At 43.0% G+C, this 25,551-nt stretch overlaps 1 protein-coding gene across 1 annotated transcript in view; it reads right to left on the bottom strand.

Moving 5' to 3' along the window:
- Positions 1–1,105: 1,105 nt before the first annotated feature.
- The window catches only part of LOC125427841 (dynein axonemal heavy chain 9-like), a 176,736-nt gene continuing 152,290 nt past the window's right edge, over positions 1,106–25,551 (bottom strand). The window contains 7 exon segments of the mRNA XM_048487396.1: positions 1,106–3,117; positions 12,279–12,668; positions 13,895–14,077; positions 17,444–17,614; positions 18,336–18,527; positions 19,296–19,487; positions 23,092–23,319. Of these exon segments, the coding sequence (XP_048343353.1) occupies positions 2,890–3,117; positions 12,279–12,668; positions 13,895–14,077; positions 17,444–17,614; positions 18,336–18,527; positions 19,296–19,487; positions 23,092–23,319 (1,584 nt within the window). The 3' untranslated portion in view covers positions 1,106–2,889.

Genomic DNA, 25,551 nt, shown 5'->3' with positions numbered 1-25,551 from the left:
CATCCCACTACATGTGAACTCCCAAAGGCACCTGGTGGGCCACTGCGAGTAGCAGAGAGCTGGACTAGATGGACTCTGGTCTGATCCAGCTGGCTTGTTCTTATGTTCTTATGTTCTTATGTTCTTATTTATTTTAGAATGCTAGTTTGCTTTTCTCCCAGCTTGGGTACCAAGGCAGCTTACAAATAACAAATAAAACCACACATGACAATCCAGTAAAATGTTAAACTTCAACATAAAACACCTAGAAGTTACAGAACACAGCAGGCAGGCTGCCATGGGTAGGCCACGGAGAAAACAAGGCAAATATACCCATCCTTGACACTCGTTCACGGATGCATGTGTATTCCTTGATAATTCTTCATTTAGTGAATTTGTGAACTGGTTTCATTGGCAAGTTTTGTGACAACGTGGATAAAAGTACATGATTAAAAAAATGAAAATCAGGTTTTTAAAATTTAAATCAAATTTTAAAAAATAAAGTAAGTTTTGAGGAAAAATCTATCTGAAGATTTTTCTATCTAAGCTTTATAATTTAGGCTTTATAATCCAAAGGAGAAATAAGGATTAGTTTTCAATTACCGGTATGTAACATAAAGCTGTATATTCATAAAATGTTTTGTTGGTAAATGAATTCCATTAATCTATTCATAATGTCATCCTTTTCCAGAGGATTCTGTAAGATTATCTTGGGCAATTTTTCAATCTTGAAAATATTATCACACATACTTGGTTTTGCAGTTCTCAAAACTCTGAATTTGTGTCTGCAGAGATAACATGCTGCTACATCACATCAAAAATGTTATTAAAAAATACAGAGTTGAGGAAAGGATCTTAATCCCATTGTTCCTTTGAAAATCTTTGTAGAGGAAATCTATCCCTTACCTTTGAGTACTAAGTTTCAAGGAATCGAGTGTTTGGAGTGAAACGGATATCCACAGGGAGCTAAGTATGAAGAGGGAGGGGCAAGCAGTAAAAATCAAAGTGAAACCTTTTGAGCAGGATACTCCACAAGTCCTGGGATTTTTGTGTGTGTAACCTGAGGTTTACCATGTTATTCTCTTTCTGGAGAAGAAAAAACTATAATAAAGCCATACAACAGACCTGATTTGGGAACATTTTAATGAACTTCCTTTACCTATGGGGTAAGGCAGCCACGTTTGCAAACACCACAGCAAAGAAATGCAAAGGCTTGGTGGCCTGAAATGAAACAACATGATGAAAACTTTTGCAGAAAACAATGATTTAAGTTTAGTCTTACTAACTAGTGAATTAAATTGTGATGTAAATTGATTTGATTTAAATCAAATCCACCCTACTTTGTGACTGAGGTAATACTAATATGGAACCTTTATCTGTTCCAGTGATTCATGAACTCTGATGGCTCATTCATGAATGCAAGTTCACATGGTCACGTAAGGCTGCTTTATACTTAATCAGACCCTTGGTCCATCAAAGTCAGTACTCTCTACTCAGATTGGCAGAGGCTTTCCAGGGTCTCAGGCAGAGGCCTTTCCCATGACCTACTGCCAGATCCTTTAACTGGAGATGTTGGGGATTGAATCTGGGACCTTCAGCATGCCAAGCAGATGCTCTACCACTGAACTACAGCTCCCCTCCCATGCTACAATGGGATGGTGTATTCATCTTAGCCCACTTCACATGTTATATGTGTACCTTTGTTTATAAGAAATAGCCAATGCATGGTCACTTTACAACTGATTACTTTACAACCCAGTTGTTACCCAAAATGGTGGGACACAACAACCCTCTTTGGTTGGAGAAATTAGCTATAGAGCACAATGTCCCTTAGAGTTGCTTGAGGAGCGTTGGGTACCTTGATCGCTATATCACTCAATAACTGGGGTAAAAAAAACCACATTCAAGGGTTCCTAGGATATAATTTAGAGGTGAAAGACAGGTTTTGGATATAGAGAGAGAAGGGATGGGATATCAAAGTTTATATTACCAGTCTTGTAGGTGATGACCCGGAAACAGAGACCTGATGACTAGGCTCTGGATGATCAATGCTAATAGAACAATATTACCAACCACCATGGTGGCGTGATAATATTGAACAACTGACTGGGGTCTGAGACATGCTTTTATAGGACAAAAGCATGTCTTGGGCAAATGTAATCCTTTTCAGAAAGGATTTTTCCTGCTGTTCCAAGGTGAGGTAATGGTCTTGAGTATCTGACCATTGAGCTGATGACCCATTATCTTTGATGGGATTTTGCCAGGTGTTGGACAAAGCAGGTGACAACCCTTAATGGGTTTTGCAACATATATGGTCACAAGGAGATGAGTCACAGAAGACTCTTGAGTAGATTAAGAGACAAATACAAAAGAACTGGTCTCGCCCAGGTGGTGCTGTTTTCCATATTCAAATGTTATTTCCTGAGTATGGGCCAGGCATGAAGTTGTGGGTATGGGGGGAAGCCCTTGAGGCACTCTTGCCAGACACAGTCCCAATATGAAGTTTCTGAAACAGACTTATACATTTCAGGACACTGTTATGCCAGGTCAGACAGAGCAGCATTCCAGGAGAAAGACTCTCTCTCTCACTCTCTGCGCTGCTACAGGTCTTAGGTTGGCTACACAGTACATGGATAAATGTGGGGTTTATGTTATACATTATGTTGAGCTATACATGCATTTAACATACCACAAGAATTACTCGACACCCATATAAAGGTTGTCTACACATTCAAGGTCACTTTTGAACAGTACCGATGTGAACCAGCCTTGAGTTAATTCAATTTGTGAAAATATCCAAAAGAAGGCACAGTAGCTTTTTTTTTTTTGGAAGTGTTGCTGGTTTTCTCCTGATGTTTCGCCTGCATCTGTGGCTGGTATCTTCAGGGGAAAGGGTGTTTGAGTTGGAGTCTAAATTTGTAGGAGGAGTGCTACTCCTGCTAAAACCCACTTGGAAGGTTTCTCTTTAGTCTTCAGGTTAAAGGTCCAGACATAGGTTGGGCCTCGTTGGCGGGTTTTATATACAGGGCAAGGGTACACATTGCGGTTGTCTTGTTTATCAACAGGGATGGCTCTGATGAAAATAATTGGCATGGATGGAGTCAGGTCCTTCAGGCGGGCATCGGCAATTAAACCTGCCTGTAGAGGATAGCAAAGCAATGTGAGATTAATAGAGGCTCCATTTCTTGTATCCTTATAGATGCACCCACATGTTTCTGTCTCCTGTCTTTATACTATGTACTATTTCCCATTACCTGTTATTTGCCTGTTCTCTGACCTACATTTCTGCTAGATCCTTGGAGCATTTGATTCTGTCAGAGTAATATCCAAGCTAACTGATCAAGACCGTGAACTTTTTCCAGCTGAGTTACTCAGTTACCAAGCGTCAGTTCAAATGATCAACTTGCCTCATTGACAATGGGGGCTCAGTGGATTTGTGCAGTTTCCTTGACACATAGTATTCATGTGATCACTTTTCTGTACACTGAGCATAGCTCAAACTCCTGCGAATCTCACCACTGTAAAACTGCCAAAGGTAGGCTGGCTGGTAGACTGCCAAATGTGGATTTGACTTTTGCAATGAGCAGGCAGCAAAACAATCCATACGGACCCTTCATTACAAGTTATGCTGCCACATATATTGTCTTTCAGAGAGTTAAAAACAAGTAATTGTACGGAAATGTGAGCCTTATCTCCAGGAACACCAGGGCTAGCTGATAGTGGAACAGAACAGATGAGATTTAGAACTGGGTCTTTTAAGCAAAATTATAGATGCCTGGGACCTTGATTCATATCAGAGATGCACAAGAAGGGCAGTAGTGATATAGTGCTGTGGCACAAAGGTAATAGAGAAATGCTATCACTTATGTTAGCATACTGTAGGAAGGGGTAGAATCATGATCAAAATGCCCCCCTACCACCACATGGACAGAATAATGAGGAAGTGAAGGATTCCAATGGCACATCCTGTGTGTGTGTACCAATTCAGGCTACTCCATAGGGCTTTCAAGGCAAGTGATTAAGAAAAGGTAGTTTGCCATTTCCTTCCTCTGCAAAGTCTTCCTTGGTGGTCTTCCATCAATGCACCAACCCTTCCTAGCTTCCAAGACATGGCGGGATGAGGCTATACTATATCATTTCACTTAACTGGCACTTTCACTTAACTACCAACGTGTCAATGCTCTGCTGCTAATTCCAAGTGCAGCTGAATGCAAAAGAATGACCAAGCAGAACAAATAGGCAGTAGTGTAAAACAATCCGATTATGTAACCTAGAAATTACTGAAACCTAACCAACTATTAACTTCAGTAGATGAGACACTCCACTGTCAATCAAATATCCTGCGGCCAATCATTGCATTCACTGCCCAAGGAACAAACTTTCTATCCCTAGGTGGAGCTAAGAAAACTAATGATAGCAGATGAAGAGTCGGGTACAAGGAACCAAAAATAAGCTGCAAATAGAGCAAAACAGCAAGTGCCAGAGGGGTTAACCTCTCATTGAAGATGAATGAACCATAGATTAGACACATCATCCATATATTGCATTGCAATATAGAAGCCATAAGATATAACTTTCTGAAAGTCATTTGCATTCTGAGATGCACATACAATAGTATGCAACCATGGTCTCTGGAACCACAATATGTACATTGTTATATTAAGGTAATTCTGGTAATAGATAGTGTCTGTAGAGCTTCAGTTTTCTAAAGCAATGTGTAAATATTCAATAATCCTTGCAACAACATCTCTTCTGGGAACTGGGGTATGGCAACTTATTTTGACTTACAGAATGTCCTTAATTTTTCAAAGTATTTTCTAAGCAGGAACCTTGTTTGAAAGAAACAAAGAAAATCAATTTCCCATGAAATATCCCTTCTATTTTTAGGCTGACAACATTTTCAATCTTTCTCAGATCACTCCATGGCAGTAATTCATGTTTTTATTTGCATGTTTATCTCCCAGTTGATCAAAAGAAGTTCTGACTTGGAAATAACCACTTTTGCTGCTTACTTGGCATACAGTTGCTGTGCGAGCATGCCAACATGCATTCTGTCAGAGTCACATGGTAGTTCCTTAGCAATTATTATGTATGCATTCTACTCTTCCTCCAACAAATTCAAAATGGTGTACATGGACTTGTTCCCACGTTGTCTTCAGAACAACTCTGTGAGATGGTTTAGGCTGACAGAATCCTGTTGGCCTGAGGTTGCACAGTGCTCTTCACAGCTGAACAGAAATTTCAAATGGGGCTTCCCTAAATCCAAAACTGTACCTATTACACCTTCCAGTTCATGATCTTAGAACTTTTGCCAGGCAGGTGTTGTGCAACAAATGACAATGGAATGAACATAAATAGTACCGCCCCCCCACCCAAGACTGTTGGAGTGTTCTGTGCACTAGTGGTAAATTGAAAATGTGGAAAGATCTCAGTGTTACTTTGCATTCAGAGGGTTCTTCAGTGCATCCTGAAATAGGAAACGTAGACTTTGAGGTCACACTTGCACATCGTTAATATGTTGTTTTTTAAAACAAAAGAGCTCAAGATAACTTTATCTTATATGAAAAAGCACCTTAAAGACAGGATAATTTGTAGAAAGGATGTCTGGGCTGCAGACGCTTGACCATTTCCCACTCTTCTGCTCAAAATTACACCACCCTATCTTTGATCACTTTCCCTCTTATAGAAATAAACATGTTTACTCTTGCAAACATATTTGAAACCCCAGGGGAAATGGTGAACTAGCAGGTGAGATTTAGCCCTCCCTTCCTCATCATTTCACTGCTCCAAATTGCCTTCTTGTTCCCTAGCTTTTACTCGTCAACAGTAGTGTAGCTAAGGGGATACAGGGGTCTGGAGTCCCAGGCACCACTTCCTAGGGCACATTTAAGGGTTGCGTCCTACCTTGCAACTGTGCCCCCATCTGGAGCCCCCTGTGGAATTCAGGGCAGAGGTGCAATTGAACGCCAGTGACTGGGGCTTGTCCTGCCCCCAATCTCCATGTAAAGATGGGAAGCAGAGCCAGCCAGGTTCGCGCGCACACACACACACACACACACACACACACACATACCCCATGTGGAGTTTGGCTGTGGCACCAGCTGGCTGACCCCACCCCAATCTCCTCATGGAGACTGGAGCGGCAAGGGCTTGTTTGATCCTCCGGTCAAGTGGAGCTTGGGAAGCAGAGCCAACAGTATAAAGCTAGAGGTGGATGGCCTCCCTGGAAGTCTGCAGTTTAAAGCTGGATCCAAGCCTCACTGAGGCCAGGATCAAGCCAGTCCTTGCTGCTCCGATCTCTACATGGAGATTGAGGTTGGGCCCAGTTGGCTGGCACCACACCTGAACTCCTCATGGAGATGGGGGTAGGGTGAGCACAGCTAGTCCCATTCCCAATCTTCATGAAGAGGTTGGGGGCCAGGCAAGCCTTGATTGCTGGTGTTTAACTCTGCCCCTGTCCCAAATGAAATGGGGGCGCAACTGTGGGGGAGCATGGTGCCCAGGATGAGCCCCAGGCTCCATTTTAAGTAACTAAGCCCCTCCTCTTCATTCCCCAGCTTCCCCACAATAAAACAAATATTGTTACTGTATTCATAGTGTGTGGAGTTCCACTGTAAGTTAAGGACATCATATAGCTTCTAGGAATTGGATTCATTTCAGATTTCCTAAAAAACAGCTCTATCTTTATGTATGTTAATAGATATTCTGAGGATTGAGCTGGTGTTTGTCCCTGTTCTGCCAAATGCTTCACATAGCAGCTTTACACATTACATGGCAGCAAATCCATGTGTCACATTGCATGTACACTTGGTAGTGAGCTGCACAAATCCTAGGTCATGGAACACGAACCTATATAATCTATATAATTTTAACCCATTGTTATGCACATGCCACAACACCATATGTGAAACAAACATACAAAATGTAGGGAGATAATAATTCAGGGGACTCAATTTTTTGCCTCCTTCAGGAGCATTGGTATGCGCTATTTCATGACTGAAGTATAGGCAAGCTCCTGTCCAGGAAGATCACCTTTCCCATTAAAATGCCACTGGTATAGTCCTCATTATTTGACTTCCACAAAACCACTAGCTTTCAAAAATCCCCCTCTCCCTTGCCAACAACAGAAGATGAAGAGATGGGAAAAATGAGCCCAAATGAGCAACTAAGTGACAGAATTCTGTTTGTCAATTCTTCTGCAGGGTTTTTTCCTACAAGGAGCCAGGTTCTTTCCACACTGAATTCATCTGCCTTCGGCAAATTCATGCTAGCAGGGAATTTAAGCCCTTGTAAAATCTGTTTGGTTTTCATTTGTTAAGTAGGTGGCTGTTATGGATGGGTCCATAAATGTAAACCACCCACACAGTAATATGAATACATACATAAATATTGTAGAGTCATCTGCACACAGGGCAATAGCGGAATTGCTGTCTTTGGCTAGAGCTGTCGCGGCATCGCCTTACAGTGAAATTTCTTTTTGCAGAGTAGCATGGCTCCCCAATGTGATTACTCTGAACTTCAGAGCTGAAGTTCTTACCAAGGGATTAATTTCTAGTGGATACGCAGCCCAGAAATACAGAATGCATATAGCTGAGTTGTTAATTCTTCATATTGTCCCCCATGTGTGTACCCACAAGAAAAGCTCACTGAGCTACAGGACAGAATCAATGGGTCGATTTGAATAGACTAGAAATGTCTTTCCTCCCCTTTTCAGCTGGGGAGAAAGAATGAATATTCAGGCACAAAAAGAGAATGCCAGTATTGTTGCTTAGCATTTAGCAGTAGAGAAAGAAGTACTTTCAGATAATGCATTGGGAAATTGGTAATAATGTTCTTCCCTGAGATGTCAAAAGCCCTCAAATCTTGCTGCTACCTACTAATAAAATAGCCAATAAAATTTCAGACTGGGACCTGGGACACCCAGGTCTGAATCCCCACTCCACCACAGAAGTTTGCTGAGTAACATTGGGTCAATCACGCACACAAAGTCTAACCCTCCTCACAGTCTTGACTCTTTCTCAGTGGCGGAGCTATAAGGGGATGGGAGGTGAACCATGCACCGGGCACGTGCCAGTGGGTCACGTGGGGGCAGAAAATCACCCCCTCCCCCTTCCCCCCCACTTAGTTTAAAGCAGCCTAGTGGGGACTACACTTCCTGGTGTAGAAAAAGTGGCCTAGTGGGAACTACACTTCTCAGGAGACCTTGAGAGCATTTTGCCTTAGGCGCCATTCCCCCCCACTTCTCTGCTCTTTCTGAATTCCATGTACCTATGTCTTACTGTTTTTCAGGATTTGTTTATCCCAAAATGACAAAGTGCACAAAGAACAGTAGAACAACCACTGTGAACCAGTTGACCCATGGGTCATGGCATGAACACATGAAGTTGCCTTGGTCAGTATTGCCTACTCAGACTGAAAGCAGCTTTTCAGGGTCTTGGGTGGAAATCTTTCACAACGCCCTCTACCTGATCCTTTAAAGTGGAGGTGCTGGGGACTGAACCTGAGACCATCTGCATTCCAAGCAGATCCTCTGCCCTTCCTAAAGTCAAACTCTCAGCTTTAAGCTGAAGCAGCATTTGAGCCTGGAGGGGGGGGGGCAGATTGACTCTGGGCAACTAGGCCCAGCATTGGCTGTCAGCAGTTATCCACCACCACCACCACCTACAGGTGCAAACTGGGGAGGGTGGGGTCAGTGGACCTGAGGGTAGCAAGTTTCAATCTGGTCTAGGGTTGCCAACTCCAGGTTGGAAAATTCCTAGAGATTTGAGGGTGAAGCCTGGGGAGGGGGGGGGTTTGGGGAAGAATGGGACCTAAGTGAGACACAATACCACACAGTCTAGCCTCCAAACAGGCATTTTCTCTGGGAGAACTGATCTCTGTAGTCTGAAGATTGAGTGTAATTCTGAAGGAATCTTCAGGCCTCACCTGAAGATTGGCACCCCAATTTGATCTGCAGATCACATTGAATAGGAAGGGCCAGCAGTGTGCTAAACATTCAGGTGCTCTCTTCCAACAACAACCCCTCCCACCCCATGTTTTCAAATTGTACTTCTATTGTGGCTACACATCCTTTTGCTATGCTCTGGTTAGTAGGGTCAGAAAATAATTTTATCCCAGGCTTTGATTAACGAATAGCCCCCCCCCCGCCCCCGGGGGGGAGGGTTACCTTCCCGACAGGAAAGAGTATAACTTTGTGTGTGTGTGTTTATATTATCAATAAGAGTGTAGCCATCAAAACTAGCTGCTGATGTTTAGGCATTAGCTGGAAAGCATAGTAGAGATTGTGTAGGGTGGGTTCCCTACATGACTAAAAAGGGTCATTAAGGAGCTCTGTGGGAACAGGATGCATGACAACCAATCTCAGGGCTGACCACCCTCCCAGATAGGAACGGTAGCTCCCACCACTACCTGTTAATACCAATCCTCTTTCCTCAGTTATCCCAAAAGGTGAGTTGGGAAAGGGGCACGGAGTAGTTGGGCAGTCAGCTACATTCACTGTCCCCACCCTATGCTGTGGCAAGACTAAGGAATCTGTAATAAATAAAGTTGTGGCCTGATTCTCCCCAGCATAGTATGTCTTCTGTCATGGACTGGTCCCCATTCCTACCACAATGGGCTGGTCCCCTTTTCAAACACATTACTGCCACTTATATCCATCATGAGGCTACAATAATGGGGAAAATACTAAAGTCTTATGTAGGTCAAAGAGAGTCCGGGCAAAGGTCTAGGGATTATGGTTTGTCTACTGTTTTTCATTCAGCCAAAGGCAAATTTGAGAAGAAAGAGATGGCAGAATTGTTCTCTGAAATATTCTTTAAGTAAAAAAGACTTGTGCTTACTGAAAATCTTGAATATGGAACATAACCTTGTGCAACTTTCCTGCTCCCTTACCATGACCCAGGCCATGTGATTATATCCTTGCTACAGAGCAAAGGCAAAAAAAGGGCCTTTGGATTCCTGAAATGCATTTTTACCAAAGTGGAACAAGGGGGAGTGGCTTCCCAATACAACTAAGCAGAGCCAGCTTCAGGGAATAAATTTCTGAATGGAACACAAATTATGAAAAATGTAAAACAGTCTGAAGAAGCCATCCTGGGGAGAGTAGTTTTCTGCATGCCTTCTGGAAACCTACTCAGATCCAAATTGCCATCCAGTTTTTTCCTTTCCATGGCTAGACAAGTATAACAGTAACAAAGCTCCAAGTATGATCAGGTATGCACCAATCACATGTTCTATTGTTTTTAAAGAAAAACAGAGGAAGGTGAAAAATATACCGCTCATTCTGGGTCCAATTACTACAGCATACATGGTGGCCTCAGAATTTCCTCAGATGCTCTGACCACTCAGTCACGGCTCATTCTCCACTAAGGCTGATGCAGGGTCAGGATATCTACTAATACAATAGTTCTGACCTCCGGTACTTTGAAATTACCAAGGTAGGAAATAAAAGGAAATTATTGATGTGGATACATCTGTTGATGGACACTGAGGCGATAAGCAGATCATTAAGAAGACCATCTGTAATGATCTTCATAAAATGGAGCAGTCTGTAAGCACTCGAAAGGGAATAATGTAATCATTGAAAATCAACATGGGTTTCTCAAAAACAAGTCATGCCAGACTAATCTTATCTCTCTTTTTTGATAGAGTGACAAACTTGGTAGATGAAAGGAATGCTGTGGACATAACATTCCTTGATTTTAGTAAGGCCTTTGACAGGTTGCCCCATGATATTCTTACAAGTAAGCTGAAAAGATGTGGACTAGACAATGCAAGTGTTAGGTGGATTTGTAATTAGTTGACTGGCTGAACACAAAGAGTGTTTATAAATGGCTCATCTTCATCCTGGAGAGAAGTGAGTAGTGGAGTGCCATAGGGTTCGGTCCTGGGCCCAGTGCTATTCAATATTTTTATCAATGACTTGGAAAATGAAATAGAGGTTAATCAAATTTGCAGATGATACCAAATTTGGACTGGTAGCTAACAACCTGGAGGACAGAAATAGGATTCAAAATGATCTGGACAGATTAGAGAGCTGGGCCAAAACTAACAAAATGAATTCCAAAAGAGATAAATGTAAGATTCTACACTTAGGCAGAAAAAAATGAAATGCACAGATATAGGACAGGTGACACCTGGCTTGACAACACTACTTGTGAAAGGGATCTGGGAGTCTTAGTAGATTACAAACTGAACATATCAGCAGTGTGATATGGCAGACGAGAAAGTCAATGCAATTCTGGGATGCATCAATAAAAGTATAGTGTCCAGATCGAGGGAAGTAATTGTACCACTCTAGTCTGCATTGGTCAAATCTCACCTACAGTACTGTGTTCAGTTCTGGGCACCACAGTTTAAGAAGGATATTGACAAGCTGGAGTGTGTCAGGAGGACAACCAAAATGGTAAAAGGTCTGGAACCCATGCCCTACGAGACTTAGGGATGTTTAGTCTGGAGAAGTGAACGTTAAGGGGGGACATGATAGTTATATTTAAATATTTGAAGGGATGCCATGCTGAAGATGGAGCAAGCTTGTTTTCTGCTGCCTCAGAGACTAGGACACGGCGTAATTGATTCAAGATGCAGGAAAAGAGATTCCACCTAAACATCGGGAAGAACTTTCTGTCAGGGTTGTTCAACAGTGGAATTCACTGCCTCGGAGGGTCATGGAGTCTCCTTCTTTGGAGGTTTTTAAACAGAGGTTGGATGATCATATGTCGGGAATACTCTGATTGTGTGTTCCTGCATGGCCCTTGTGGTCTCTTCCAGCTCTTTGATTCTAAGTCTTTTAACTCCAAGGCTGACAGCTACACCAGCTGCTCCTTTTGGCAGAGATTTTAGATAGAACTACATTCCCTCTGAGCCTTAAGAAGAATAAGAAATCCAAATTCTTCACCCAGCCTAACACAAATTATGTGACAACGAAATGCAAAATGTGTAATTAAAATAAATTATGTTAACTAACCAAATCTGTACCTTATTTATCATGACAATCAGCCTGGTGTGGCAGTTAAGAGCAGTGGACTCTAATATGGTGAACTGGATTTGATTCCCATTTTTCCACATGAAGCCTGCTCCATCACCTTGGGCCAGTCACAGTTATCTCAGAACTCTCTCAACCCACGCTGAGACAGGCAATGGCAAACCACCTCCAGAGGTCAGCTGTGACTTGATGGCACTTTCCACTACAACACCTACTGACCAAACCTGCACTTTCTTTATTTAAATGCCCCGTGGCTTTCGCTTGCAAACCATAGTATCTAACCCTCCAGTGGCCATTCCTCAATGTTCATGTTTACCTGCATATCCCAGCGTGCACCCTCCATGAACAAGCCATGGACATATGCTCCTTCCCGTGGCGGGCTGGTAAAATCCTCACGATTTCTTTTGGTCACATCACACTGCAGGGTCATTTTGTCCAGTGGCCACTCATTCTTTCGAGCCATGGACTGCATTATGGCTGTCAAAAAAGACTGGGGGTTGAAAAAACCTGCCAACCACACCACAGATGGAAGCATGAAGTCCCCTGTCCACGTCTCCAGCTCCTTGATACGACTGAGAAGGTCAGCAAACCAGCTGCAGAGACCAGCCATGGAAGGATAAGCCCTCCTGGTCCAGGACTCAGGCACTGTGTCTAAGAAGATGGAATTTTGCAGGGTCTCCATATCACTGGTCATGGTTAATTCACCCTGCAAAAATATCAGGAGAAAGAGTGCAAGTTGCAAAACAGTGGTCAAAATTCTAAATCTGTCAAAATGGAATATGGATTAGTCTTGATGTTTCATTTAGAAGAATGTGCCATAGATCTTTATTTGAACCATTTCTATCCCATACATTCAGTCAATAACTGGTTCTCAAAGCAGTTTATAGCAAAAATGTCAAAATGTACTATAATAAATTAAAAATAGGAAAAGTAAAACACCAAAATAACCCACAAAAGCCAGCAAGAGGACCGAGAACAAGATTAGCAGCATTAAACCAAAGTCTAGCTCTGCAACCTGGAGGCTTGCATCCAGTATTAGGGACCAGGTCTTCTGACAGGGGAGTTGAGATTGGGAGTTCAACAAGGGAGAGCAAGAGAGGACTACTCCAGTCTGAGCTTTCTGAAAAATGACATACAAGCTTCGCAACAGCAAGGAGAACAGTGTACCACAGTGTCCCCTGATAACATGGCCAGTTCCTGTCTCTCAAACAAAAAGAGATATGCAACAACAGAGATAAGGCGGGGTCTCCATCTGAAGATAGAGCTCCACTCCTGCTTCCTTTATGGGGAATGTAAACCTCCCCAAATAGGCTGAATCGCCAAAACTTAGCTAGCGACATTAGCAACCAACATAACCACATTTCAGCCTGAGAATAGTGGAGGTGGTTGGGTGATCAGAATCTTCTTTTTAATATCTACATATTTTGTAGGAGTTTTTTTAAGTCAAAAGAGAGGCATAAGAAAATATATTTGTGTTATATTTCTGAAAACAGTACAGCTCTTCCCCTTGCTTATCTCTGTATGCACACATAATTCCTGAGCTAAATGAAGACGTCTAGATGACTGCAGGAGTGGTGTCAAACAGAGGAGGAGCTAACAAAGAAGAATCTGAAGGAAGGATAGAAGGCTGAAGGGCAAGGGTAGAGGAAACACATAGGCCCTAGAGACACAAGATGACTGTGCATGAGTGACAGAAAGCAAGTGGACAGGTTAGCATGCCAAGGATGCCATTCCTGTCCACTTCAATGCTGTCTGCTGCTGCTTCTGCAGCGAAGGGCACTTTATCCCACTCCCACGTAGAAAAACTGATGCACTTAGTCACACAGATCACTGGTCTTCTTCCGGCAGGTCACAAGCCACAACCGGCATGCTTCCCCTATCCCAATAACTGCATACCAAAATCATCATGACTCCATGACAAACAGCTCCTACCTTTAACCCCAGGTCCAGCTCCCTCAGGGACCGCCGGATCTCACTAGTCAGGAGATTCATTCGTTCACACTCCTGGAATGCCACAACAATGTACGGTGTCCTCTCTTCCACCTTGGCCATCAGCTCTGGAATGTTAAACTCATCAGTCAGCTTCTCCATGATGTCATCCAGCAGTGCTTTCACCTGAATGCCAGAAGAAGGCAACATGAGATTTCTAAGGGCCACTTGCAGAGGCCAGTAGAGAGAATCCACTTGTCATGGCTGCACAGGGAAATATAAACTTATGTCTAGCAGGGTATGGGTATGCTGAGCAGAGCCAGGCTCCTCTAGAACAACGCACCCAATGGATTATTACTCCCTAAATTCCTACAAGCAGTCAAGCTGGCTCTTTTTGTAGAGATGATTTAGAAATGGCCACACATTATGCAGGAGCCTACTCCTTTCCTTCTGATTATCCCCTGTGCCTCATTGTAAGGTTTGGCTAGTTCAGTGAGATGGATGAGGCTATAAAAGTAAAATCAAACAGAAGAGCATGTTATATTACACCGTTTATGAGCAATTTTATTCAGATGTTATTGACAAATGCAGAAAATTATTTTAAATTGAATTTAAAGTGAACTATCTCAACACCCCGCGAACAAGACAAGAAATCATCAGTCTCCAGGTTTCCTGACAATTAAATGTGAAAATATGGTTATCTTTGGCCCTTAGAAGATATCCTAAGTGCCCAACTACATGATACACTTTTCTCAGGTTTGCCCCTGAGACCAGTTGACAGGCATGATCAGTGAGTTCTGACCTTCCCAGACACACCTGGGTCTGATCTGGATCAGTACCATGGGGAGAGAGAAATTAAGCCTCCCTTCACTGCCATTTTCCTGATTTGAAAGTAGACAGAAGTAAATAGGAGGCAATGTTCTCAATGAAACATCCATAAAATGCAGCCAAAGATGCCACCTCCGGATTGATGTAGCATTTCAAATTTTCTGTTTACTTTTGTCTGCTTTTGTGTAAAGCATATATGCTATAAAAAGATGACTTCTGATGTTTAAGAAAAAAGTTGTTACACTATAATCAGTAAAGATTTTCTGAAGTTGATTCTCTTGACAGAATCACACGGTTATTGCCCTATTGGGTAAGGTATGTCTTGGGTGCATATTCTTATTTCTTAGTTTCATTTTCTAGGCAGGGGCAGAGAGAGGGAAAAATGGGTCGTGGCTCAGTGGTAATGCCCCTGCTTTGCATGCAGGTCCCAGGTATAATCCCTGGTGTTTTGGCCTGAAAATACTGGGCAGAAGGTGATGGGAAGGACCTCAGCCTAACAACCTGGAGAGCTGCTGCCAGTCTGAGTAGATAAAAATGACCTTGAGTGATCGATGGTCTGGATCAGTGTAAAACAAAAACACAGAAATATAGTGTAGCAATGGACCAACATATCAAGGGAGAAACAAGCTCAAACCACTATACAGTGACTGTAAGTGTGTATGCTAAATCACATGTATTTAATATTAATAAGGAACATCTATATAAACATCTGAACTGCAAATCATAGAGGTCCAAGTGAATGTGTGAACCTGTTAGTACGCTTTTGTGAGCCTGACTTGAAAAAATCAGTTTGTTGTTGTTTCTTGAGGTTCTGGGGGGAAGGGAAGGGGAGGGCCTGGCATCTGGTTGGGGGCAACCCACTCTGATGGGAAGGGGGGAGGGGTCACTCAAACATTGCATGCTGGAAAGTGTCTGACAGGAGTTTCTGTTACGCTGGTATCTTTGTGGAAGTCCCCCCTTGCCCTGGAGGACACATTCCAAATTCACTCTGATGCCTCCAGCAGCCTCTGTTTTTGTCTATAATTTCCGGGCCCCTGGTGCTCATAGCGCTGGCCCTTTCAATGGGAGTCGGGTCTGACCTTCCTAGAACTCTTCCCAATCCTGGTAGCAGTTCACATCTGGCAAGACCTATTCTGTGACCAGCATGTCCTATTCTGGTGCAACAATCAGGCCATGGTCAGGGTGATCAATAGATCATGCAGCTGTTTCAGTAGTTTGTGGTCTTCTGTCTGATTCATAATGTCTCTTTTATGGAGAAGTATATTCCAGGCACCAGTAACGGCATAGCTGATGCCTTTTCTTGGTTCCAGGAGAAGTTCCAGACCCAAGCGCATTCCCAGAGGAGTTGTGGACATTAAAATCACAATATTCAGGAATCAATGGGAGAATATCTTAATTTGGGTACTATGTCATTGACCTAAATTCTACAACAGTAAAAAACACCTAGCGATAAATTCCAATGGGAAACTGCTCCATTAGAAGTTATTAGGAAATAAATCCCTCACACACATACACACACGAGGCTGAACTGATAACTGGGATTTATGGCTCATTTGAGAAATTTAAGAAGCATTCCTAAACAGGTCTGGTCAGAAGTAGTCTTGTTTTATTTGACTTCCAGGAAAGTTGCAGTGTTGCTGTCTTAACAGTCATTAATGGGTTTATCACAGTTAGTGAGAGGTCTTTGATAAACTATAACTACACCACACCTTGGTACCAATTATCCTGTACCCTGCTGAAATTTTACCATGTACTTCTTGAATTTCATGGCCTCTTTATTTTTAATTTCATTATCATATGTGAAATGCCTTGTAGTGAGGATATATTCATAAGCGTCTGAAGAAGCAGGCTCATGTTCACAAAAACTTAGACGGGAAAAAAATTCTGTTTATTTTAAGAGGTTCTAAGATTTCTCTGTATTACAACTTCAGTGATAGCTTTGGGGGGAGGAAGGGAAAGAGAGAGAAGGGAGGACATGTTGCTTATCCCTAAAAGATCATTTGTTTGCCAAGAGTCAGGCACTACTCGGGACCTCCTGTACCCTCCTATTCCTGGGGTTAAAAAATATATTTTGATGCCATGTCACAGTTAATTTATGGTGATCCCATGGGGTTTCCATAAGAGATGAACAGGGGTAATTTGCCATTGCCTGCCTCTGCATAGCAACCATGAACATCCTGGTGATCTCCTATCCAATTATCAACAATGTCTAACCCTGCATAGCTTCTGAAATCTGAGGAGAGGAGACTAGCCTGGGCTATTCAGGGAATGGAGATGCAAGTCCTCATCTGTCCACAGAACTGAAACTGGGGGAAAGTGTTGCAGTTTCGTTGAGCTCTGTGAACAAGTATGCCAGAAAATAAGTATGTGACCCTCCTATTGTCCTACTTGTGCTTAACACCACCCCAGCTTGTACATGCAGTTCACTGTATTGGCCCTTCTGTATGACAATCACTATGCAGTTGGCATCATTATTTATACTGATAGACAGCAGAACTCAGAAACCAATTTTTCCCTGAAATGACCACATTGGGCAATAACTGTGTTAGTAGAGGGCAAAGTAGCAGAACCTTGTATGACTCCGTGATAATGCCTTCTGCCTACATAGTGCTAAATGTTTATGAATGAGCATAGAACTAGACAGTGTTCCTCATAAATACCTAAGATTGGGCTGAAATTATTCATAGTTGATGGCAAAGGCTCCAGTGTGATCCCCTCACTCACCTTCTCTTCCCGGGTAGTCCCTGCACCTTCACCTAAGCTGGTGTTCCGAGGCTGCAGCTCCAAAATGGTCCGGAACAGCTTTTCTGAGGTTTGGGTCAAGAAACCAATTTCTGCATTGGGGTGGAGGCCATAAAGGTATGGAGATTCGGCAGGCAAGGCGTCATCTATATACTGGACAGGAAAACCAAACTGATGTTCAGTAAGATAACAGACACCATATACAATTCTGTCAGAGGGCCTTCAGAGACGTGGGGGGGGGGGGGGGGGGGAATGGAGCTATCTAAAGCTAAAGCTTTGATATTGATCAGCAACACCAGCCAAGGCCAAATTGACAGTTGCTATACTTGGTTCTTGTTTCAGACAAGGATCCATGTTGTGACATGATTTGGTATGTGCCTCAGCAGCAGTTTGAGTTCTTGAAATATATCATACTCTGAGTAGTCTCATATGTTTGCCTTTAAAAAACCTTATTGTCATTTTCCATATCCTACCCCCTTCCTGAACATTGAAAAGGAACCAGTAAATCAATACAGGTTAAAAAGTGCTCCCAGACACACTGAAGGAAAGTTGATATGTAAACAAAGAATTAATAATAAAAAACATAAAAGGTAAGACTAATTAACACCTCTGACATCAGCAAGGAGTTGGAAAGTCCCTTTTGAACAAGCAGATGTAGTTTTTCATTAGGCCTGCTCTAGTTGAGGAAACAAAAATGCTTCTCCTGTTCATGCATGAACATGATGAACTGTATCATTATCTTTAAACTGGGAACCACTCATCAGAAAGGGAACAAATCCACCTTAGAACTCTGCATTTCTAATTATTTCCTCTTAAGACTCTTAGAGATAAACAGACATAAGTAGGATGAATAAAATGGTAACAAGAAGGTTACCTGGTGATAACCATTGTAGTCTATGTTTCCCGGGAGGGGAAATCCTGGAGCTAGCAAAAATTCTCCCTCCAACATTTCAGGCTTAATGAATTCCTCCAGATAGGTCTTACAGAGGCGCCTGTCCCAGTCATCTGTGATATGTCCTCCATACATGATCTCTCCAAAGAGGTATCGCAGGTCATCATAGGGTACCTAAAAGCAAAAGGCAAGTGGGTGTGGGCAGATTATGAGAGGTGCTGCTTCCTAGCATCAGTCTCATACTCAGAGCTTTTCAACTTCAAGCCTCCGTGAATGATTCATCACCAGTTCAGTTTTCTAAGAAAAGGAACTTTATGTAGCAGTTAAATCGCTCCATGCAGCACACAGGAGATTCAGTAAAAACCCAGACTGCTGAACAGACTATTTGTGTATATGTATAAAGCAGGGTGGGGGAGGTGGAAAGATTGTTACTTAAAACGAGTCTTCCTCCTGGTCCCTGGAGTGAACACATCGATCTTGGCAGCCAAACATTTCCAAATATTGTCATAGAACTGTCATGGTGGAGACAGACAGACCAAAAATTAGTGTTTACAAAAACAGGGGCCGTTTAAAAGACAGATGTTTCCTGGAACCACTATGATAGAGTGAGGAGGAGGGAAAAGTTGCCTATCAGTAAAGTTATCAAAATCAGATTCACCTAGCATAAAAATACATTTAACACATGATTTTGTTATATGTTTGGGGAGGGGCTGTGGCACAGTGGCAGAGCACATGATTGGCTTGTGGAATGTCCCAGGTCCAATCCCCATAGTTTCCAGTGAAAAGAATCAGATAGCAGGTAATGTGACAGACCTCCACCTGAAACTCTGGAGAGTTGTTGCCAATATGAATAGACAATACTGACCCTGATGGACCAAGACAGCTTCATGTGTTCATGTGTATATGATAGTGTACATGATACACCTTACACTCTCAGCTCACCTTTGAACTAGCCTCTAAGTAATTGTACAGAACATTGACTGAAATGGTGAGATCTCCCGTATTGAAGGGATACAGACGGTTCCAACCTTGCGGTCCAAACTTGCGCCTTTCTGCCACCACAGCATGAAAGTAGCACAGGGCAAAAAGGATGCTCTTAAACTCATTCTCACGAGTACACATCTCCAGGGTGTCCTGAAAGACAAACATGGGAAGAGTAATATGCACATACTATTACACACTTCAGCAGGGGCCTAAAAATAGCAAAGAACCAAACTCTGGATAACTGAACTAGCCAACATATCTAAGGCCCCTTCCGCACACGCAGAATAACGCGTTTTCAAACCACTTTCACAACTGTTTGCAAGTGGATTTTGCTATTCCGCACAGCTTCAAAGAGCATTGAAAGCGGTTTGAAAGTGCATTATTCTGCATGTGCGGAAGGAGCCTAAGCTAAAAAGAATTTTTCTCCTTAGCTGAGGTTTGTTGATGAGAGGAGTTAAGAGTCGATCAAAGCTGGCTGCCTGCTTAATTTATTCTCCAGTTGTAATCTGGTTAATTTTTCTACTCTGAGAGTTCCTATTGACATAAGAACATTTGTAAAATTGTTCTAAATGTATCAGATGTAATTTGGGAGCTTGCTCTTGGGTTCTGTGTTGATGAGTGAAGATCATGGTTCTTGCACTGTCTTTCCTTCATTTACAAGCACTATGGGCATGGTGCATTTTGGCTGCTCCTGCATTGTGCTGATGGCGTAGTACAGTGATGGCGAACCTTTTAGAGACTGAGTGCCGGGGCAGACCAAGGGAAAACTGTGTCCATGACACTTGTGCACCCTGGGCCCCTGCCACGCCCCTGTCTGCCCTGAACGCCCCAAAACCTCCCCGTCACACCCCTTGAATGCCCTTGCCACACCCCCGCAGGGCACGCACCCAGTGCATTGCGCACTCCTCGCCCCTTTGACACTATGCCACTGCCAAGTGCCCAACCTGGGGTGATGGCGCACGTGCCCACAAAGAGGACTCTGAATGCCACCTCTGGCACCCATGCCATAGGTTCGCCACCATTGGCGTAGTACAATCTGGATGTGTGTATTCCTGTACTACATGGGTTAATCTATGATAGTATTGTTTTGGATGAGGTTAATTATTGGACCCCACAGAAGACTACTGAGAACTGTTCAGATAGATTGGAGTTCTGACATGTATACTCTAGCTCTTCATAACAGAGCCAATGCAGAATAATAAAGAATGGGGGGGGGGGGGCTAGCCAGATGCCATATTCAGACATGTAGGTCCTGCAAAGATTGCCATAAATCAGAGTCCTTAGAATCAGAATAATGCCCCAAGGCTTCTGGATGCAAAGATGAGACAAAGGCTTCAGTCAATGCTCTGGGGCAAATATGTTCTGTCCTTATTTGGCCTCACAGTTCTCTAGCTGAGAAATATAAATGTGGTGCTTATATGGTGGAGGCAGATTTGGCAGACCCCCCCCCCCTCCCCAGGCAAGGAGAAGCCTTCAGGATAATTTCAGAGGAAATTAACCTAGCAATAAACTGCTTCTGAATTAGTCTTCCATTAACTGGAACGGTAGCTCAAGGCAGTCAAATGAGGTATCACACGAGTACTCCCACTCACAGCAGGATTTGAAGAATAGGAGACATTTTATAAGAATCCAGCAGTTGGAGAACATTAATTATGATCTGATTGCAGACGCAGTACAAAAAGGCAGCATGAGAATGAGGAAATACTTAAGATTCCCCCTTCCCCTTCCTGGAATCTCAGATGAATGACAATAGATGAAAACAAAGTAAGTCTTTCTGAATACCAGGTGTGATGGATTCCAGGACTTTCCTAGAGTCCTTTGTTAAAGTATAGCTAAGCAGAGCCAACCTGAATGTAAAGAGAAGCATGAGAGAGAAAGAGAGAGAAACAGAGAGAAAGAGCGAGTGCTCCTGATTGGCTGGAGGAGAGAGTGCCAGTTGATCAGCAGGTGGTTAATTTGAACAGAAAAGACAGTTGCCAGAGAGTTTTGGAGAGGCAGAGATGGAGTGAATAACTCTGCACTCTTGGCTGAAAGCTTGGCTTTCTGAGGGAACTGTCAGACAGACGTAGCTGGTCTGATCTGCATTCCCTCGGAGCAGTTTAACAGAGACACACAGGGGGATATTGGTTCTCTTTGGGAAAGATACACTGAAGGGAAGAGACAGTAAGGCTTCTTATTCAGTCACTACAAAATGAGGGAAGGGTTTCTTCTCAGGGACAGAAGGGACGATTCTGTTCATAATCTGAGTGAAGAAGATATAATCATATGGCAGATTGTCCTTAGTCTGGTGTTAGGTCAAACTGCTAAGATTTTACTTCAGGGTAAACATATGCTCTCAAGCTATCCAAGAGGTGAAGGAATTCTAATAACACTAGTGTCAGGAGGCGCACAGACCTAACTGGAATGATAAATTCCTAAAGAAAACAGACAGCATTTAAACCTTTCTGTAAATTAAGTTACTTGTAACCTATTACCAGGGACTGAGAAACATGTCTAAATCTAGTAACAGTGTCTAAACTAAATAAATAACTGTAAATAACTGCATGGTTTTGAACCTTACCTGTTTTCTCTTTGTGAAAACGCCCAGCAACTTAGTTTTAATAAATTTTTCTAGATCTCTTTTTAAACAGTTCTAAACCTCTGATGCCAAGTAATTATACATATAATATAACTGGGATAAATATATATAAGTTAAGAGTGGAACAAGATTTGTATACCTAGATAACATCACTTGCACACTACGCTCATAAAAAAAATGGCTACTCGGTTCCTGAGGGGACAAGACCAGAGGCGTAGCTGGGCCAAACTGTGCCCAGTGCACAGTGTGTTTTTTCCACACACCCTGCCCCCCTTGCGACACCACCACCACCACCCCCGGGGCACACACACCCCGCCCCCCTTCCCACACTTGCCTATGTTCCTTTTCTATTTCTAGTACTTTTTGAGGCTGAAAAAAGCCACCTCTTCACAGTTCAGGCAAAAAACTGCCTGACGAACTACACTTCCCAGGAGACCCTGTGAGCCCCAAGGTCTCCTGGGAACTGTAGTTCCTCAGGCAGTTTTTAGCCTGAACTGTAAATAGGCAGCTTTTTTCAGCCTCAAAAAGTTCTAGAAATAGAAAAGGAACATAGGCAAGTGTGGGATGGTGTGTGTGTGTGTGAATGCCACGGGGCGCCACGGGGGGGGGGGGTGCGAGGAAAAGGGGAGGGCCCGGGGGGCAATTTTACACACTCCCAGGCGGGTGCCCGGTGCACGCCCCCCCCCCCCCCGTCCCCTTGGTGATCCGCCACTGGACAAGACAGATTATCATTTGGAGGGGAAAAAATTCCTGGAACCATTATGAAAGTGTAGTGTCATTGCACCAGGGTTAACTTTCACCAGAATGCACCTGCTCAGTGATGTCAGCTCTTAGAGAATACTGTAAAGGCATAGGATTTACTCCCACATGCATGCTGTATTAGCTGGAAGGGAGTTGCTATAACCGGATAATAATATTTTCTCCAGTTCCTATAGGCACAAGCTCTAACCAGAAGAGCTCTGGGGCATAGACTGTTCCCTCACATAAGGATAGCAACACGACAGTGGCTTCATTCTGTATAAAGTCATCCCCCACCACACACAGAAGTCAGATCAAGTCTATAAAGCTATGTATGTATGTGCTACTGGGCACATGAATACATTTGCTGTTTACTAGTTTGATCTTCTACATGGTCACTGTAAAAGCACTGAAAATTTCCCTGGATTAGACAAATACCTGACTGAAATTGTCCAGAGCCTTGTGGAGATTGGCATGCATTCCTGTTGGGGGCTCATTTGTGATTTTGATGGAGTTCTCCAGGATCCCTTGAGGAATGTTATGACCCTCAGGTGAAGCTGCAGGTTCTGCACTTATGAAGACATGGAATTCCAGATGACTGCCTTCACTGTGCTGCTCCAACTTCTTTTCCAGAGAGCTCAGCCACTTGGCCACCAGGTGGATGTTCTAGCAAGAGGAAACAGCATCCAACAGGTGGTTTTTACTGCAGCAGCCACCAGGAGCACTTTCTAGGAAGGGGAAAGCAGAAAGCACTCCACCCACTCCAGTGTCAAGAACAAGAACCTTGTTTAATAGCTCTCAACATTATAATTCTCCTCCACAGACATTAGCTGCACATAAAAGGATGTAGATTTTGTCATACACTTTGAAATGCAAAATAATCAAGACAAATAACTAGCAATTAAGGAAACAGCTCAGAGTGTTTGTTTTCTTAAGGATGATGGTATTCTCTTTGTTAGAATAATGTACTGCTGCTGAAGTAACATTATTTCCCCCAGACAAAACATAGTTCTGTAGACAGCTGAAATAAAATTGCTTGATAATTTTCAATCAAATAATTCACCCTTGAAATCTGAACCAGTTACTAGAAAATCACATTTCACATTCTGCTCAACAGAGGCCTTCACAGATTTGCAGTGTTAGCAGAATCCTTTATTAACAATCCAGTAATTCAGACACACATACAGACACTTGAAGCTTCCTTACACCGAATCAGATTGTTATGTCTCAATCAGGCGAGCAGCAAGATAAAAAACAAGGTTTATTTACACGGACAGCTTCCACACGAATACATCAGGCAGAGAGGGAGAAACAATGCACACACTCACTTAAACACGCTCCCAGCTGACATCACCTCCACAACTACGGAAACCTCAATAGCTCAATACACAACACAGATCATTGGTCCACCCAAGTCAGAATTGTCTGTTCAGACTGGTAGGCTGCAGCAGCAGCTCTCCAAAGCATTTCACGTTATTTGCTGTATGTGTGTAAAGGGCCATCAAATTGCAACTAACTTACGGCAACCCCAAGAAGAAGCTTTCAAGGCAAGTGAGAAGCAGAGGTGGTTTGCCATTGTCTTCCTCTGCAAGGTCTCCCTTCCAAGTACCGATCTTGCTTAGCTTCCAAGACTGACATGCTGCCCTTTCTACATTGCTTATTATTTGATCTTTTCAGCTGGAGATGCCAAGAATTCAACCCAGGACCTTCTGCATGACAAGCAGATGCTCTGTCGTCAAGTTTCGGTCCTGAATCTCCATACTATTCTGCCATACTGATGGCTATTCCCTCATTCAAGATTTCATAAAAAGCCTTCTAGAATCTAAACGTTGGATATCCCTCCAGTTTAATAATGCTGTAAAATGAAAGCAAAGTTTGGCAGGTGGTCTATGGCTGGTGTCTTGTTGCTACTAATTGTCCAGCTGGCATAGTTGGCTTTGCATACTGTGAGAGGCTGAAGCTGAAAAAAAAATTACTAGAAACCTCTGGGACAGAGACTGGAATTCTAGCCAATCCCAGAGAAACAATCCAAACTTAACATCAGACATCAACCGAGAGATCCAATTATCTTCCAAAACCTCTTCTTCCGATTCTAATTGAGATTTTGATTCATACAGCCCCGTCAGCCTGCATTGGCTTTACACAGTGCAAGAGGGCAGGTTGCTGGCCCAAGAAGCTTACCATCTAAACATCTGAAAGAAAGAAGACCATAAAGGGAACAAAGGGAGAGGGAGGCAGAGATAGAGGATGAATATGTGTTTATTCCTGTTATATATACCTGTGCCATCCTGCCTTGGGGTTTTCAAGGCAAGAGCTGTTCAGAGGTGGTTTGTCACTTTCTACCTCCATGTAGGCATAGAAAGTTCTGACAGAATTTGACTGGCCCAAGGTCAGCACCCAGCAGATTTCATGTGGATTTCATGTGAACCCTGTTCTCCATAATAGAGTCCACTGCTCTTAACCACTACACCATACTGGCTCTATATATACCTAGGATTCATTTAAGAAGGGGAAAAGAAAGAGGGTATGCCAACATGAGCTTTGATGGCAGGAGAATGGAAGAAACTGAGAACAATGAAATCATGAAGATGTTTCAAGAAGCAGCTTTATTTCATTTCTTACCAATGAAGGGCTCAAATGGGCTTACGTTGCTGTCCTCTTCTCCATTTTATCTCACTGCAACCTTCTATGGTAGATTGAGGTAAGAGAGTGTGACTAGCCAAGGATCACTCAGCAAGCTTCAATGGCAGAGTAGGCATATGAACCTGGTTCTGCCATATCCTAGTCTGACGCTTTAAGTGCTACTACACTGACTCTCATTCAGGCATAGTTTTTCACTGTTAATAGAGAAAAACATGAACTAGGTATAAACAATATAATGCTTCACAGGGCAACACC

The sequence above is a fragment of the Sphaerodactylus townsendi genome, linkage group LG03 (assembly GCF_021028975.2).
Source record: "Sphaerodactylus townsendi isolate TG3544 linkage group LG03, MPM_Stown_v2.3, whole genome shotgun sequence".
NCBI lineage: Eukaryota > Metazoa > Chordata > Lepidosauria > Squamata > Sphaerodactylidae > Sphaerodactylus > Sphaerodactylus townsendi.
Note: the sequence above shows the minus strand (reverse complement) of the source record. Positions and strands in the feature narration are given on the sequence as shown.